Here is a 17,856-nt window from a genome sequence, read left to right as displayed (position 1 = left end):
CTTTTCTCTGCACAGGCTGTTCACAGACATAAACTGACAAAACGATGGCTGACAAGAATCATTGATGACAGAGTAAGTTATCTGACTTCCCCTTCTTCATCTTGTTTATAAACTGTAAATCCTTTTCAGGTTTTACATCACTTAGGTTCAGATTACTATTACTGAAAATTCTGATCAGTGTGACTTTGCATTTAGCATATGATTATGGTATTTAAGAATTAAACACTTTCCCTTTTTGTGTGATTGCACAGTAATATAAGGTGCATTTAGCAAGCAGCCTACCTATTGTGTGCTGTAAGGGCAAACCTTAGGGCAGTTCTAGTGCTTACTGTCTGTATTTTCACACAAACTTGAAAATCAAGTTCAGTGCTATGCTGGTAAAGCTAATTTCTGCCTTCATTTATTATATAGATCCATAATACATTTTTTGTTTAGTAGGGGAATTTTAGAAGCCTTGCCATAGCTAGCCCTTGCTCAGCATGCAGATGTTGCTTTCCAGCCATTGCTGTCAGGGTTTAATGTTAAAAAATAGCCATTAGACTCCATTCACTAAACTGCAACACACATCTTCCCCAAACAGTATGAAGAAATTACAGTGCAGCAGATTAAAATAATAAAATATCTCCATTCTCTCCATAATGAAATAAAATCCCTACACAGCTCATCTTAACCTCAGACCCTGTAATACCCAGATTTAGGCCGGGTCTACGTGGACGGTTTTAAATACGCATGTAAACTTTCCTACCACATATATATGCGTTGTTATGCACTTTTACAAGCATTTAAAGCTTGTCTTTAAAACGCTAAAAACGTAACTCTTATAAATGCCTATGATGCGTTTTACCATGGTTTGCTGTGATTTTAAGCGTTTATAAAAGGTTTACTTTTAACCCTTTGAGGGAATGAGTACAGGGGTACATAAAATATATAATTTAAATAATATAAATTAGTAAGTAATAAGTAAATTAATAAATGTGTGTGTTTTGTGTTACTTTTTTTTATCAACTTTTTTTGACAGGTTATCCCACAAATGAATGAATGATTTCCACAGCTGCATTCATGATATGAACACAGCTGTGGGACTCCTGACAGAGTGGGATCCCCGAGGACAAGTCTCCCAATTCACCTCTAGTGCTCCGTGATTGGCTGAGGAAAGGGAAAGCCTGATGATGCTTGAGTCGTCATCAGGGTTTCCCTTTCCCCAGCCAAGTCTCCCTATTCAAGTCTAGTGCTGATTGGCTGAGAAAAGGGAAACCCTGATGACAGCTCAAGCATCATCAGTATTTCTCTTCCCTCAGCCATTCACGGAGTGGAGCAATCAGCAGAGCTCTGCTATGTTGACAGCTTTGTTTTCTTGATTGCTCCCGCAGCCCTAGAAGAGCTGTGACATACCACAGTTCCGCTAGGGCTGTGGTAATAATTGGGAGAGAGAAGTTGTCAGCATAGCAGAGCTCTGATGATTGCACCTCTCTGTGATTGGGTAAGGAAAGGGAAATCCTGATGACGGCTCAAGCGTCATTAGGATTTCCCTTTCCGCAGCCAATCATAAAGCACTAGAAGTGAATAGGGAGATTTGTCCTCATTTGCCCTCCAGTTCCTGGGGATCCCATTCTATCAGGAGTCCCATGGCTGTGCTCATGTCATGAATGCAGCCGTGGGAATCATTCTTTCATTGTGGGATAACCTGTAAAAAAAAGTTTTAAGTCACACAAACCACACACATTCAATAAAATACTTCAACATTAAAGCATTGTTTTATTTTTTACACATATTGTAACCCTTTCAGGGAATGAGTAACAGGTTTTATGTACACCTGTACTCATTCCCCAGGATGGGGTGGCGGAGATCTGGGAGTCTCCTTATTAAAGGGGGCTTCTGGATTCCAAAGTCCTGCTAAAAACGCTTAAAAAAACCCTTATTGTTTTCAATGAAAGCTTTCATAAAAAGCTTACAATTGCTTGAAAAAGTCATCATTGAATTCAGTGGGAGTGTTTTCAAGCATTTTCTCGTGTTTTCCCGCCTTTACCCCGCATTTTTATTTTTATAACTTTGCAAGGAACTTTCCCTATACCGCTCAAAAACATGCCTCAAGGAAACATCCTGGTGTAGATAAGTCCATTGGAATACATGGGAGTTTCCAAACATGGGATTTTAAATCCTGGGGAAAACGTCCATGTAGACTAAGCCTCAGGCTGCGCTTTTTCACCGCGTTTACGTTTAAAGCACTTAAAAACGTTGGAAAACACCAAAAAAACACAGGAACACAGCCCTTTTGAAATCAATAGAAGCATTTACCCATGTTTTACAGCGTTAACCTCGCTGTTTAATATTTTTAAAGCAGCGTTATACCAACCCGCTCATAAATGTGCTTCAAGGAAACATCCTGGTGTAGATTAGCCCATTGGAATGCATGAGGATTTCAAACATGTCTTTAAAAGCCTCATGTTAAATGCTGGGGAAAACGTTCGTGTAGACCAGGGGTGTCAAACTCTTGCTCGCGAGGCCATTTTGTTTGGCCCCCCAAGGATTTGGGAAAATTATTGGCATCTGGCCCACCTGCCCGCCAATGCCTTCTGCAGCAAGAGATACCGCAACTCACGGCATCACTCGCGTCCACAGAGTTCTTTAGACGCAAGTAATGCCAGGAACTGCAGTCCCGGCATCACTCGCGTCTATGGAAAAGCTGTCTGCTTATGCGGCTCTGCATTGGTCAGTTCCATAGACGCAAGTAATGCTGGGATTTGAAGTCCCAGCATCACTTGTCTTCTGTTTCTCTTCTTAGACCGGTCGCTATTCCTAGCTCACAGCAGGAGAAATAAAATTACTCAGATCCGCAAAAAACAAAAAATAAAGTACAAGGTAATCATCTGTGTGAAATGTGTGAAACCATCAAAAAGAGATGTCACTCTTTTCTGTTACTTTCTTAAATATTTTTTTTTCTGAAGATATCAGATATGAGCACATAATTTATACATGTGTAACATTCATCTCATTTCTTGGTGTCGATTATTAACATTAATGCCATCTTTTTTAAAATCTATTCAAGAACTGTAGCTAGGGGCCAATTAGTGTTTACATTACATTGCCAAGTATTTTCTTGTTCCAGATTGCATGTTAAGCAATACCTCTTTGTTTCCATATAAAAAATTTTTATATTTAATTTGAAGGAATTACTTCCTATTTTTTAAATAGATTTCAAGTTTGGCCCCCGACTTTGGTCTGAGTTTTTCATTTCGGCCCTCTGTATTTGGGTTTGACTCCCCTAGTGTAGACTAAGCCTTACAGAGGAACTAAACTGAAAAGTGCCTAAAACAAAAAAAATCCACTTACCTTCAATCCCACAGGGCAGTCCGATCCATCTGGAGGTGTCTTCCATCGGGTCCTGCGTTATCCCGGCATCCGTCCCTTAGCCGGGGCGCCAGGTGGCACCATCTTCACCTATTCTTCCTGATTCTTCTTTCTACGTCACCAGACCCAGGCGCGAGATCGGGTGACGTAGGTTGCAAAAAAAACTTGCCGATCTCACTGCATGCGTGAGATCAGAATATTTTTCTCTTTTCACGAAGACTCCTCAAGAGGCTTTGTGCTCCCATTCCTTTCCCAATCGCTTAGGCAAACGAGAATTAGGGGGCAGTGCTGCACCCTTATTTTATTTTTATTTTTTTTTTAAAAAAGGTTTTGCACTTAAAAAACAACAGAATTTTTAGTGAACATAAAAGGGGTTGTCTACCCTTTTATGTAAAGTGAAATTTCTAAGTTTAGGTACTTTAAGGTAACATTTTTTTTCTTTCTCTTTGGTGTAAAAGAGATACTGTTTACTCTAATAACAATGTAATTTCATATGCTAACATATAACTAAAGCTAACATAAAACTAAATAAATTTATAGCAGTGAATGGTAGTGCAATGCTGCCACCTGGTGGTAAACAATTGAAGCGATACCACATAAAGGAGCACAGGGTTTATTTGTTTGATGAATGTGGATTCACTTATGTCCAGTAATCCAGAAATGAAAGCCTAGGGGATCTTGTGCCTAACACTACTACCCCATATAAATGTATTCTTTACTTTTTGCTCTATTTATAAATTATTCCACTGTCAATTTGTATGAAATTCGCTGTTAGGCGTTTTAATCTCTTTACAGTTGTCAAAAGTGCACGGCTGGCATGATAGGAAAAGCTGTATAAAAATATGTATAAACGAATGGTATGGATAAATTTAGAGCAAACTGACAGGGGAATCATTTTATAAATACACCCCTTTGAGTTTGCCCCCCAAAAATTGAAGGTCTGTCTATTTATCTTTACATCTGGTTGAGTCCTTCATAGTTTTAATCTGTGGCCCTTTTCTTAAAATGGCAAAAATGAAAGAGGTTTGTTTAATTTTGTAATTTCACTTTATGTTTGGGTCTTATAAACTGAGGTATGAGTATATTAGGAAACCATCTTGATTAATTGAAAACTTTAGGGTTCATTTTACATGCGTGTACTTGTCTTCTCTCCGGCTCCCTTTCGCTGGTAATTTATGAAAGTTCTCCGAGGCTGGAAAGGATAAACTTTAATCAGTGAAGCTGTGTAATCCAGCAAACCTGGAATGGATTTCTTAAAAGCCATTTGCTATTTGTTAGCAAATGTTTTCAATCCTGGACCAGATCCATTCCAGGTTTGCTGGATCACCCAGCTTCTTTGGTGAAAGTGTATCCCCTCCAGCCTTGAAGAGCTTTATTAAATCAGGCTTATAGTACAGAGATGCAGAAACAATTTTGATAAAGGTGGAGCATGGTCAGTACACAAACGCTTCTAGCTTTTACATTTCTGGCAGAATGGAATGGTTGTATTTTGCCAATTATTAAACAGATATAACAAAATGTTTTCAGTTCTTATCATAAAAGGGAGCAAAAAATGTATTTGTATTGTTTATATGTACCTTAAATTGTATGAAATAAGTTCCTTTCTCACAAGAATCAAAACCTTTTTCCAGAGTTTACTTGATTGCAGTCAAACTGTTATCTTGATCATTTATGGTGAAGATTGTCATGTTTTCTATGATATTTTTTTTTACCAACGCAATTTGAATTTTTTATTGAACACCTTTTCCATTTCATGTGGCTGCAGTACACAATATAGTCTCTTGGTGGTGCTGTTATTATAACATATTTTAGCATCCAGGTACAAGACTACTTTATCGCATTATTGTTATTTGTTATTTTTATTTTTTTTATGACATTCTGTATTAACCCATTATTATATTTTGGCAATTTTATTGCCACTGACAAGACGAAAATTGAAGCTGTCATTGTTAAATAAAGTTTATTTTCTTCAATACAACACATGCAGATTAAACACATTTTTACATTACATTTTAAATAGTTTTTTTTTTTTTTTACATTTTTTTAATTTTTTTTTTTTTTTTTTTACTTGCTCCCTCAATAAAAGTGAAAGCATCTTTTATCTCATCTAGCCGGTATCTGGGTTAGACCTCACTCTTTTGGCCTCTAATTGCTTTTCCGTAGCTCAAGGCTGTAACTAAATCATCTTCTTCACGTGCACTCTGCGCGAATGAATTTACTTGCTGATTTTGCAGTAGTTTGATTGGTTCCCTGTCAGAGGTGAGCAAAATAAATAAAGCTGACACATGTGGATTGTGGCCATGGCATCTGAGGGAAAAATGGAATTTCTTTAACTGTTTAGACACATACCTTTTTAACGTCTCTTTGTTTTGCTGAAACTGTGTTTATTTTTTTTGTCTGTTCTCTGTTGGTTCAGGAAAAGAATCTAGATGATAGAGCATATCGAAATATTAAAGAGCTGGAAACGTATGCAGAGAACACTCAGAGCTCTTTGCTCTACCTGACTTTGGAAACACTTGGTAGGTACCACAAATATAAGGTACTCATTTCTGGTTAATTGGTTAAGTAACACCTGTATTGAGGGACAGAACTAAGCTAGATCTAGTTTCCTGGCTGTAATGCTAATCCTCTGGCTTCAGCATATAAATTGCTGCACCCTTGTTAAGCACCAGAGACAGGACGGGTTCAGACCTGCTTCAGGATTAAGCGATCCTGTGCAGATCCTGGCGGGTGATACCTTGCTGCACGTTGACAGCTGGCACCAGTGAACAGTACTTGTACCGCTCATATCTGCTCCTATTTATTCCCTAGGAGCTGCCGCCAGGAGACACTACAGGCTATATTTATTCCCGTCAATACGTCTAAAATTAGCTGAGATCTGTTTGAAACTCTTTTTTTCAGTTCCTAATAAAACAAGGACTCGTTCTGTCACTTAGTGGCCACTTGTCAAATTGGACAGCTGTCACAATAGGAAATGCTATGTACAGTAGTCCTGGGTTACATACCAAATAGGGAGTTTAGGTTTGTTCTTAAGTTGAATTTGTATGTAAGTTGGAAAAGGTACATTATTTTATTACATGCAATTAGGATAAATTGATATGCAAAAAAACAACAACTGCAGAGTTTGTCTTGGTCATTAAAGAGTTGCATGAGGCTGCAGAAAGAGTTCACCCCCCTAAGATCACCCACAACCTCAGCTGTGTTTAGCAAAAGATTTCTTCTGCAAGTCATGCAAACTCCCCCCTTCAAGCCTTCGTTCTGCACAGAGCGAGCAGGGAAGCCCCGTTTGTATCTAGGAGGCGTCTGTATGTCAGATGTCCTTTACCCGGGGACTACCTGTATCAACAAAAATAAAAGCAAATCTAGAGCGAACTGACCGGGGAATAATTTATAAATACCCCTCCCCACATGTAGCATCTCTCGGGAGGCAGCGGTTCCTTGACATGAGAAAGCGTTAAATGCACCACAACCATGCCGCCAGTGTTAAAATAGTCTTCTGATTGAAGTCAAAAAACAGAGCGATAACTAGCATGTTAGGATCTATCTTTTAAAGGACAACTGTATGTTTAGTACAGTAGTTGTTAAAGTAATGCCCCCATCCCCTTTTACAGACTTATCTGAAAAAAAGCCTGTTTGTAATAATTGATGTGGTTTAAATATCTTTCAAATTACATCCCAATATCAGACCTACTATTACACATTTAGAACTCAGATAGGGATTTGAGGTGTTTAAATGCCTGAACAGGCCAAAGGCTTGTTGTGAATGAATCATCTTGGCTTCTGTTCATCACAATATATAAATAATATAGATGGGGTTTGACCCTGAAATATTTTCATGCTGCCTAAGCGACCTTGAATGACACCATAAATGCTATATTGTATTCCTGTATAATGTGGTGCACATCACAGGTGCTCAGCACAACTGCTTTGTAATTTAAATGACTTTTGGTTTTCCTGAAGGACAAGCACCACAGTCTTCTCAAGGTATCCCTATTTGCAGGGCTTATTTTTCCCAGATAACCTTTATAGATAGGATGAAGTGTATATTTGGGTAAAATGATATATATTATATTTAATACATCTCTGCAATACATGTACATCTCACTATGTTTTGTTACAAAAAAAGCACAGAAAAATACTTTCTTCCATAAATTCTCTCAACTCATAACTTCTGTCTGAGCTGAGAACAAACTGTGTCTCTTCAGTTCCATAATTCCAAGCAGTGTTATCAGCCCTTCCCAGTGTTATTCTGTGGATTACAGATCAACTCCCTCCTATGTCTGTAGTTGAACACCTTTCTGGCAGAATTAACAGGTATTTTATTTAGGTAATTGCAGCTGGGAAGTTAAATTTCACTTGTGCCCTACTAGGAAGTGCTGAAGGGCGTGAGAAGAACCAAAAAGGCTTTTTACATCATTTCTGTAAGCTCCTGAGAATATACCCATCTGCTGTCAAGCAAGGAATGTCTATTCACTGATAGAGGAAACAATTTTGGTAACATTTACGCAGCTTCGGCAGCAGTGAGGGTGGTAACAATTATTGAGAGTAACCCATAATGTTATTCAACCAGAAATGTATAGTGTGTATGGATAAGCTTGGTGGATAGCATGAGTTGGGGCATAGAAGAGTTAGCAGAATAGTTGTATGTTACAAGCTAAAGTTACCAGCCAGAAAGTTGTTCAGGATTAAATAAAAATAATTTGTTATATATCTAGCTAAACACAACAAAAAACAATCTCAAACAATCCTAGGTTGTTCAATGAAGAAAATGGTCACACAAAAAACATGGTACCCTATACCACACTTTTCCTGGTCACTTTTGGATCCACAGCTCTGGTGCCTAACTCACCCCAGACCTTTGGCAACAGCACTGGGCACCATACTTTTCTTCTGAGAAAGTTTTTTCTTTATAAAATTCAGCCAGGTGTGCTGATTGCACGTGTTTCTATGCTCAAGTTCTTGCCTGGATTTTAGGAAACGCGTGCAATGCCAACCCTTCTCCCAGTACACACCTGTTCCAAAGAATCTAGTAACCAGCAGTTGCTTAGCGGGAACACGCTGCCTTTCTGATTAGCGGATCAGTGTAAATTTAAATATGTGCAAAGAGTTTAGGCTGCCTCTATACTGCAGGCATGTTTTCCTTTTTTGTCCATCTTTCACAGCAGTCCATACTGAGGCTTTACTTTGTAGCAGAAGACAGCAGCTAAATCTATGCCTGGGAACAGTATGTTGTCACCATGGGCCATAACTATATGATATTAATGTAGGCGGGTGTGCACACTGAATGCATTCACTAGGTGTACTATACACAAGAGATTCCACCTAAAACTTATCATGTAGGGGGAGTGAGAGATGAGGTATGTAAAACTTCTTTTCATTGGTACCCTAGACAAAAACTAACTTTTTACTCTTTTATTGCTGAGTTTGCCCCTGCATAGGTTGTTTTGACCTATCTCCAGAGTTCAGCTATAGGTATACTAGAAATGTGGTCTGTAAAAAGATAAACAACATCAACACCGCTAAATAAATGCATAGTTACCTAACACCTAATGGGACCTAATACTAAAGGTAATGAGAGTAGCAAGTAACTGATACTCAATGCCATGAAATAAAAGTCTTGGTGCTTGAACTTTAAAATGTTATTTTTTGATTTGCCTTGTAAAAGGAGTTGCTGCAGCATGGAGTGTAGTAATTCATTTTCATACCTGAGCTGAATCAGTGGCAGCATGGTGGCGCAGAGGTTAGCACTCTGGCCTTTGCAAAGCTCTGTCCCAGGTTTGAATCTCAGCCAAAAGACTATCTGCATGGAGTTTGCAGTTTCTCACCTTGTTTGTGTGGGTTTTCTCTGGGTCTACTCTGGTTTCCTCCCACATCCCAAAAACTTGCAGTTAACTGTCTTTCCTTCCCAAAAATTGCCTTTAGACCAGCGGTCGCCAACCGGTGGTCCGCGAAAACATTTTGGTGGGGCCAGCGGCCCTGCCCGGTGCCCCCTCCCTGAGCAGAGTCAGGAGAAGGGCCCCACTGGTGGTGCACACCGGCCAGAGCCGTGAACCATGTCCCCTGTACAAATCCCATGCTCAAGGAAGTGGGCGGGTTGTGCCATAACCCCGCCCACTCTCCCATCGCAGGTTCAGATCTGTGATGGGAGAGTGGGCGGGGTTATGGCATCATGACATCACTATGGGGGAGTGACACCTCACGCATGCACGGTCCAGAGCCGGTAACTTTAGTGGTCCGCAGGACCGAAAAGCTTGGCGACCACTGCTTTAGACTGTGCTAATGACATATGACCATGGTAAGGACATATAGGAACAGCTAGTGATATGACTATGGACTTTGTAAAGCACTGCATAATGTGTTTGCGCTATATAAATACTGTGTAATAATATTTTAGAGTGATGTCCACATAATTGTGGCCATACAGTATATGGTAAGTGTTCATTACAAAGTAACAAACTACATATATAACTTAGCACATCATATAATGAATATATATTTCCCGTCTCTCCTTGGCAGATGTTAAAGATGTTCACGCGGACCATGCTGCCAGTCACATTGGCAAAGCACAAGGTATCATCACATGCTTGAGAGCCGTTCCTTTTCACAGCAGCCGGCGGCAGGTCTTTTTGCCTGTTGACATCTGTATTTTGGTGAGTGCGCACATCCATTCAGTAAAGTTCTGTGTGTTCCCTATAAAAGCCAAGTACATTGTCATGGACACCTGATAAAATTTCAGTGAATTATCCTCAAGTGCTTGTAGAAATAGACTGACTTAACCACAGTGCACCTCCTCCATTCTCTTCAGCACATTTTCTTTCCAGTTTTTTTTGCTGGCCGTTACTTTAATGGAACAGTGCATTAGACGGCTTTCTCAATCATTTTTGTCCTTTTGCAAGAGTGGTTGTCATGGGAACTTACTGGGATTTCATTAACATTGAAAAAAAACGCTTACACGCCATAATAATTTGTGAATGGCTTTAAGAATGAAAACTCTTTTTTATTATGCCACTTTCTTGCTTGATTTCATAATCCTCTGTTAGGTCAGAAGGGGAAGCCAATCTATTAACTCTTCTTTGGCCATGGCTGAGTAGACCTATCTTACCTACATGCTTTTGAATCAACTAATGGATTTTAAGTTGAGACTTTTTTTACAGTTTCCAGTTGTGCTTTTGCAAATTCTTATCCACAGTAATGAAATGACCACCCATATTTTTGTAATAACTGTATTTTCAGTTGGATTGCAGTAAACCTAAAGAAACCTATGGTATACCTGGATAAACCCGATTAAATTATCTAAACTCAAATTAAATGATTTTAAAGTTATTTTAAATTATCTAAAGTACTCAGAAAGAAAGAAGGTATTCATAAATTCTTTATATCATTTTTTGGTTAAGCTCTTGTATTTACCTTTGATCTGTCTTTACAATAGTTTGGTGCACACTGCCTGAAAGTTTGCAATCAGTCTTACAGAAAAGACTCCAGCTTTGGGGCTGATTTAATAAAGCTCTCCAAGGCTGGAGAGGATACACTTTCATCAGTGAAGCTGGGTAATCCAGCAAACCTAGAAAGTCTTTTGTTAATTGTTAGCAAATGCTTTCAATCCTGGACCAGATCCGTTCCAGGTTTGCTGGATCACCCAGCTTTATTGATAAAAGTGTATCCTCTCCAGCCTTGGAGAGCTTTAATAAATCAGGCCCATCCAGAGATGATGGACAGGTAGGCAAGGACATTTTCTAATTAAACAAATCTTCATCCTCCTTTACCCTCTGAAGCCAAAAATGAAATACGAATACCTCTGCCTTGGAGAAAACCAATGTAGCATTACCTAGCTCAAGTGACATTGCTGTGATTGGATCATTCATGTGTGCTGGGATAAAGGTGAAGTGTGTACAAGATTGAAATTTATCTCAATAAGCCAGACATCACAACTGCTTAAACTGTCTGTACACGTTACAGTCCAACAACTCGATCATATTTTGAACCATCAGCAACTTTAAAGTGCCTAATTGGAGTTTGTGACTCTTTGGAGTTTGTGCATCCTTAATTGCATCCCTGGATCTACCAAACTTTATTTAATTTTAAAGAGGAAACAAATACAAAGAAATACTTACAAGAGGCTATATTATATGGGCATAAAATAAAGAAGTGTAGTATTTTCCCTAGAATTTGTGGGAAGAAGCTGTAGGTGGGTGGCAGCCCCTGTATTGTAACCCAGCTTTTCAGTAACCTCTCAAAAACAGCCAGGTGATTACTGAAAAGTGCCAGGTGATGCGCCCAGCTAAAAGGGGCTTGGGAGAACACTGGAGTACAATGTGTACAAAACTGGTAAGCTGGAGCAAAAGGTGACAATGAAGAAAGTTACAACAACAAAGTAAAATTAGAATTCACTCAGAGGTTCTTTTTTATTATTACACAGTATTTATATAGCGCTGACATATTACGCAGTGCTTTACTAAGTCCATTGTCATATTACTAACTGTCTCTCAAAGAGGCTCATAATCTATTGTCATAGTCATATGTTATAAACTTAGTCTAAGGACCATATTTTTGAGGGAAAGCCGATCAAGTTAACTGCATGTTTTTGAGATGTGGGAAAAAACCCGGAGTAACCGGAGGAAATCCCGCCAAACACGGGGAGAACCTGCAAACTCCATGCAGATAGCGTCCTGGCTGAGATTCGAACCTGGGACCTAGCACTGCAAATGCAAGAGTGCTAACCACTTAGCCAACTATGCTGCTTAATGGCATTGTAGGATTTCCACACTTTCCATTTGTAGAATATGGATTTTTTAGCTACTAAATATTTGACTGACAGAAGCTTCCCCACATCCATTAGTAATTCATACCCTCTTTTTTGTTTTGCTGATTGTTCGTATGAATCACTCGCTTAGTTTGATCCCAAAAAAAATCTTGTAAATGAGTAATCTCCTTCTTCATTCAAGTCTGTGTAAGGGATGGGATTATTCATCAACACGTACTGCTTTATTGGTAAACTGCAGCATTGTGTGTTCATGGAAGATTACTATTTAATCACGCTACTGCTGATTTCTTATGTAGCTTCTCTCATTAAACTAAATGTGAAAAGTCCTCAGAATCAAATGTTGAAATCTCTGTAACAAAGCCTCTTTTATACATTTTATTATATTGATGCAATTTGTAAAAAATGGCTTTGATTTTGAAGCGGAACTCAAGGTAGATATAAAGGACACAAATTAATACCGTCCTCTCTCTAGCCTTACAGTCTTCATTTGAAGGTGCCCATATTGTAGGAGCAATTTCCTGGTAAAGTCAATGCCAGGTTAGTGTGTGGTTCCTTGCAGCCCAGCACACGATTTTACCAACTAGGCTGCAGACGCCACAAGAGATCCTGGCCATTGAAAGAAGAAAATATGGACCTAAATAGGTTAGAGAGGTGGGCTATTATTATTAATAATATTATTACACAGTATTAATATAGCGCCAAAATATTACACAGCGCTGTACATAGTCATGTGACTAGCTGTCCCTCAAAGGGGCTCACAATCTAATGTCTCTATTATAGTCCTATGTCTTTAATACAGTCTAATGTCAATTTTTTTGTGAGGAAGCCAATTACTTTGGGCTAGTATGATTTTGTGAAACAAAGAATACTGAACTCGTATTTTAACATCCAGGCTTTGTAGTGTAGGGGGTCTGCTTAAATGTTGGGACTGCATGAATAAGAAAAAACATTTTAGCAGGAGGGAACTCTCCCTTATGAGTATTTAATCTTGCGTTTAGTAGTTTGCCTGTAGTCTGAGGCTCAATAAACCAGCGTTGCTGCAAAAGCGGTGAAGTCAACATAAGTTAAAGCGGAACTAAACCCAAATAAAAAAAACACACAACTTTAATCCCCCAGATCTATCGGTCCATTGGGAGGTTTCTGCGTTTGGGTCCTGCATCGTCCCAGTATCTAGCAATTTTTTTTTATTAACGAAAGGGCTCCAGCAACATTTTTACTTTATATAAAAGGCTTGTCTAACCTACGTAAAGTAAAAATTTGGAGTTAAGGTCCGCTTTAAAAGAAAAAGATCACAGGCAAGGTGTCTGCCAATGTGTATGCATAATTTAAAACTCTAGCCTAAAGCATAATATAAAACCAAATGGCCCATTCATAAAAAAACATACCAAAGACTGTTTTTATGTTATAATACTTTCAATTCAGAAGTTTCTGCCTGATTGCTAGTTATCTGCTGCTAGAAATCCTGAGTGTGACAGCCAGCATTATTTAGCTGGCCCCTTCTGAGCCCAGGCTGTCATGGACTAGTCTTAGACAGTAAAAGAATAAAGGCATCATAGTAAGAATCACAGTAAGAAACCCAAGTATTTATTTTATTTTATTCAGGCTCCCAACCAGAAATGATTTGCTGGTTGGTGTGAAGGGTGGCAGATTTAAAAATCCTCCCATTGGTTTAGCTTTGGTTTATGTATAAAGGCTCTGGGTCCAGGTGATATTAGGAAGAGCTGAAAGACATTTAGCATAACAAAAAATATGCAAATGTATTATTCTTTATAGTTTGTTATTCTACCTACAGCATGTTGCCTTTATGCTATCAATTGAAAAATAAATAAAAGTTTTTACTCTCAGTGCCTAGAGGAGATATATCCCCTGGAATAAAAATCTGTAGAGGTATATTATATCCCAGATAAGCTCCACTTATAAAATTCTAACTCCTCTTATAGCTGCACATCTAAAACCATATAAAGGTAAGGAGCTAGGAGAAAACCAGGCAGGATTTATGGTCGGAAAGGTCAAGGACAGCTTAGATCATTTTTTTCAGGAGAGTGTTTGAGTATAGAATAAAAATGTGTCACCTGTTTGTTGATTTTAAAGCGTCATCTGCTTACTGAAAAACAACCAGATATAGTTATGAAGGGATTGGGTTTAACATAAAACGTAATGAGCATGTTAAAGGCTCATGGCCAGGGGTCAGCAGATCTTAATAACAATGTTTGAGCGTTTCTATTATACATAAAAATTATGGCAGAATTACCTCTGGGTTTGCCCTTCTTTAGTAATGACAGCTTTGTTATCCCTGTTGCCAGTCCATTTGTTTCCTTCAGTCATCGTCTTCCCTCTCTGGCCATTTCCCAGTTATTAATGATCCAACTCCAGCCTATTATGGATAGTAATAAACATCCAGTCCATGTCTAAGGCACCGAGTTGTTTTTTTAAATGGACTGAGTCAATGTGAGCCTTTGTTATATGTTCTTTTCAGTGTGAAACTAGAGAAAGGCAAACCATGAGTCTTATTTATCACTGCAGATCAAAGGTACCTGTGTGTCTACAAAAAGAGAGAAAGGGTAATGGCAAAAGCGTACTATTCAAGGTAGGAAAATGTTCAAACCCTTGTCTGAAAAGTGAATTCTGAGACAAATGTTCAATAAGTCACTTTTCCTATATAATGGGCCTGATTTATTAAAGCTCTCTAAAACTGGGGAAGAAAGGTTATCATGGAAGTCCTGAGTGATCCAGCAAACCTAAAAAGTATCTTGTCCAGGGTTGAAAACATTTGCAAACCCAGGTTCTCCCATGATAATCCATCTTCTCTATCTTTGGGGAGCTTTAATAAATTAGTCCCAAAGAAATATTTAGCTGTATATACCTAATTTCCTGTTAGTTGACGAGCATGGTAAGTTACCTGTTCTCGCGTTCAGATGAAAGGATGCTTGGTTATTGGTAATAAAACACTTTGTTCATCTAAGATGTGTTGGTCTAAAAAAATCGATGACAAACGTTTATTTTGAATTATGGATCTTTTCAAGCAAGACTAAGTGGGAGAAGTCATTGGCCAACACAGTGTTTGGATGCAATGAAGAGAAAATAATAATTAGGGGTGGGCTGTGGCCAAGAATAAATATAATGGCGAAAACTGTTGCACTGATAATGACGTTGCAAGCTTCCCAAAAGAGAATCGGTAGAACAGTTCAAAGTACACCTCAGCCATGAGCAATAATTGTCTCCCTTCCCTTGTATGCTTGATGAAGCAACACAGCCTTAGCTTTCTGATTCATCTAGAAAAATTTTGTTCTGGTGGAGCCACCAGCTGGTAAAGCCACTAGATCAACTACCTTGTGATCACCTGTGTGGCCACCTAAGCCTTTCTAGACCTTTTTAACATGGGGGAACCCCTGCTATGATTATTATACCCACAGCTCACAGTACATTAGTGTGGTGGTCAGTGGGAAGAATGCCTTTCACATTGCTGGCCAGTGGGAAGAATGTCATTCTTATAAATAGTCAAAAATCATCAGTGTCAATTAAACTGACCTGAGAGGCACAAATTGCTCAAGGAACTCCTAGTAACCTATGCATGAACCTCTGGGCCACCCATACAGATTGATTCCCATTACTGTTCATTTTTAGTCACCTGGCCCAGCTACAGATTTTTTTATAATGGGGCCTTGCCATGCCTCTCCTCCTTAGGCATGCCAGTCAGTGGATTGTTCAGTGTAGGATCAAAGAAGGATAATCCTCCTGATTTGCTTAGTGAATCAACAAAAAAAACATTGAATTTAAAGAATACAGAGATTCACTCCAAAAATGCTGGTTGCCTTGCTGTCTCTAGCTTTATTGCTTTCTAAATAACAAACCTAAACAACGCATGCTGCAACTCAAGTCCGAACTCCTGATTTACATACTGGATCGCTTTTAACACATGGCCAAACTTGAAAGATTGAATGATTAATAATGAATGTAAGCAAAGGGAAATCAGTGATGCTGTGGTCTCATTATTATTTTTTGATTAGAAAAAGAATTGTATGGTTTTCCAGCCCTGTCTGAGAGCTTTACATTGCTGAATATAATTTAATCAGCACCCAGATGTCAGTAATAACATGGAAAATCTGAAGATTAATTTTGGCCGCTCTGTTTGTATGCTACATTTGGGTTCTTCTGTTGATATTTTATTTACAGTGCTTCAATTATATGTCAGTATGCTTGAATACCAGGGGGAGACTGTTTTTAAAGATTCTTTTAGATTTGCTCAAATTGAACAGATAAAACTCCACTACGGAATGTAACGACTCAGCAAGTGCACATGTGCAGTTCATGCTTGGAACAAGACCATGTTTCAACTTATATACTTACATGCTGTATATTTAAACTTTACCCTCTAACTTGCCTATCTACTGTTTTCTTGATTTAGTTTTTCAAATCAAAGCTTTATTGTTTGATTCCTAGAGCTGACTTGAAAATTACCGGTTCCACATTTGATATTTTTCTCAGCAAAATTTATTATAAAATATTTTTTATAAAAACAATGAAGTGCATCAAAATGTAAAACAAATAACTCAAACCATTCTAGAAATATAAGCCAGTAGAATTATTATTTTAATTAGTAACAACCAAAACACAGACAAATGTTTCCAGAGACCCAAGAAGGCAACGCAGGTTGGGGAACTGGGACTATAGAGTGTCTTTTGAGTATTAGAAATTAAGTATAACATTACTAGAGAATCTTCTAGATCCATGTGTTTATGCAGCCAATGATTCTCCATCAGGGAAGTTTTATTTAATTGTCAGATTCACTGTTTTACAAATAGACCTTTGAATTGTCATTGGAGCATTAGGTGAGGAAAATTTCCCACTAGAGACACCTATTCTGAGGGCAAATCTTTGGGATGAAAATTTTGTTCTTTCTGGAGAGATTTCCCTAAATTGTAGGCAACAGTAAGTGAAGAAATCATTCTAGTGAGATGCAGACAGCAATATTAACCTGATAGGAGTTATAGCCCTTCCCTGTTCTATACAAGACTACATAAAGATTTTTACATAAATATACACTCATTCACCCTTTTGTAAAGAATGGGTTCTCTGTGTATCCATAAAGCATTCCCAATGCTTTACAAAGGAAATCCTTGTTCTTTCTTTGACCTTTTAATGTTCTGGTACACACAGGGATTTTGCATCACTTTCTGTTAATTTTGATCTTGTTCACAACTTTTGATAGGGGTTGCAACCTACAAAACCTGCTAAACACTTCTATTTAACTCAATTCAAGTTAACTTAGCATTTAGGACATGCACTTTACAAAGCACACTTTACAAGTACAGAAAGAGTCTTTTAATGTTTTCCTTTTCCTTCAAAAACAAAAAGAAACAGCCATTTAGGGAACTTTATGTCGCATTCTAACACTTCTGAAAAGCCAACAGAATGGCACCACTCCAATCCTTAATGAACTGGTGCTTGCCTCATTCAATTCTTCTCCCGCTTCTCTGATGCTTGCCCGTCTGCTAATCTATTCACTGATTGCCAATACCCCAGAGAATCCAGTTCAGGCTAAGAACAATCACAACTCAATTACAGTCACTGACTTCCACATATCTGTGTAATTGCTGCCTGCGCTCTGTACACCAAACTCTTCTATCCTCTACCCTAATCACATCCTCATACTCTCGTATCCAAGACTTCTCCCATACCTTACCTCTCCTTTGAGACTTTCTGCTGCAACACTTCAAGCATGGAGCCCTCTAAATGTGTTCATAAAA

General features: G+C 38.5%; 1 protein-coding gene across 2 annotated transcripts in view; it reads left to right on the top strand.

Moving 5' to 3' along the window:
- NDUFAF6 (NADH:ubiquinone oxidoreductase complex assembly factor 6) overlaps positions 1–17,856 on the top strand; it is a 36,858-nt gene that overhangs the window by 5,648 nt on the left and 13,354 nt on the right. For both annotated transcript variants that reach the window (XM_072410890.1, XM_072410892.1), the window contains exons 4-6: positions 16–72; positions 5,765–5,867; positions 9,865–9,998. In XM_072410890.1, the coding sequence (XP_072266991.1) occupies positions 16–72; positions 5,765–5,867; positions 9,865–9,998 (294 nt within the window). The remainder of the gene's footprint in view (positions 1–15; positions 73–5,764; positions 5,868–9,864; positions 9,999–17,856) is intronic.

This window comes from Pyxicephalus adspersus, chromosome 5 (assembly GCF_032062135.1).
Source record: "Pyxicephalus adspersus chromosome 5, UCB_Pads_2.0, whole genome shotgun sequence".
Classification (NCBI taxonomy): Eukaryota; Metazoa; Chordata; class Amphibia; order Anura; family Pyxicephalidae; genus Pyxicephalus; species Pyxicephalus adspersus.
The sequence above is the reverse complement of the archived record's forward strand: the minus strand, read 5'-3'. Positions and strand labels throughout refer to the sequence as shown.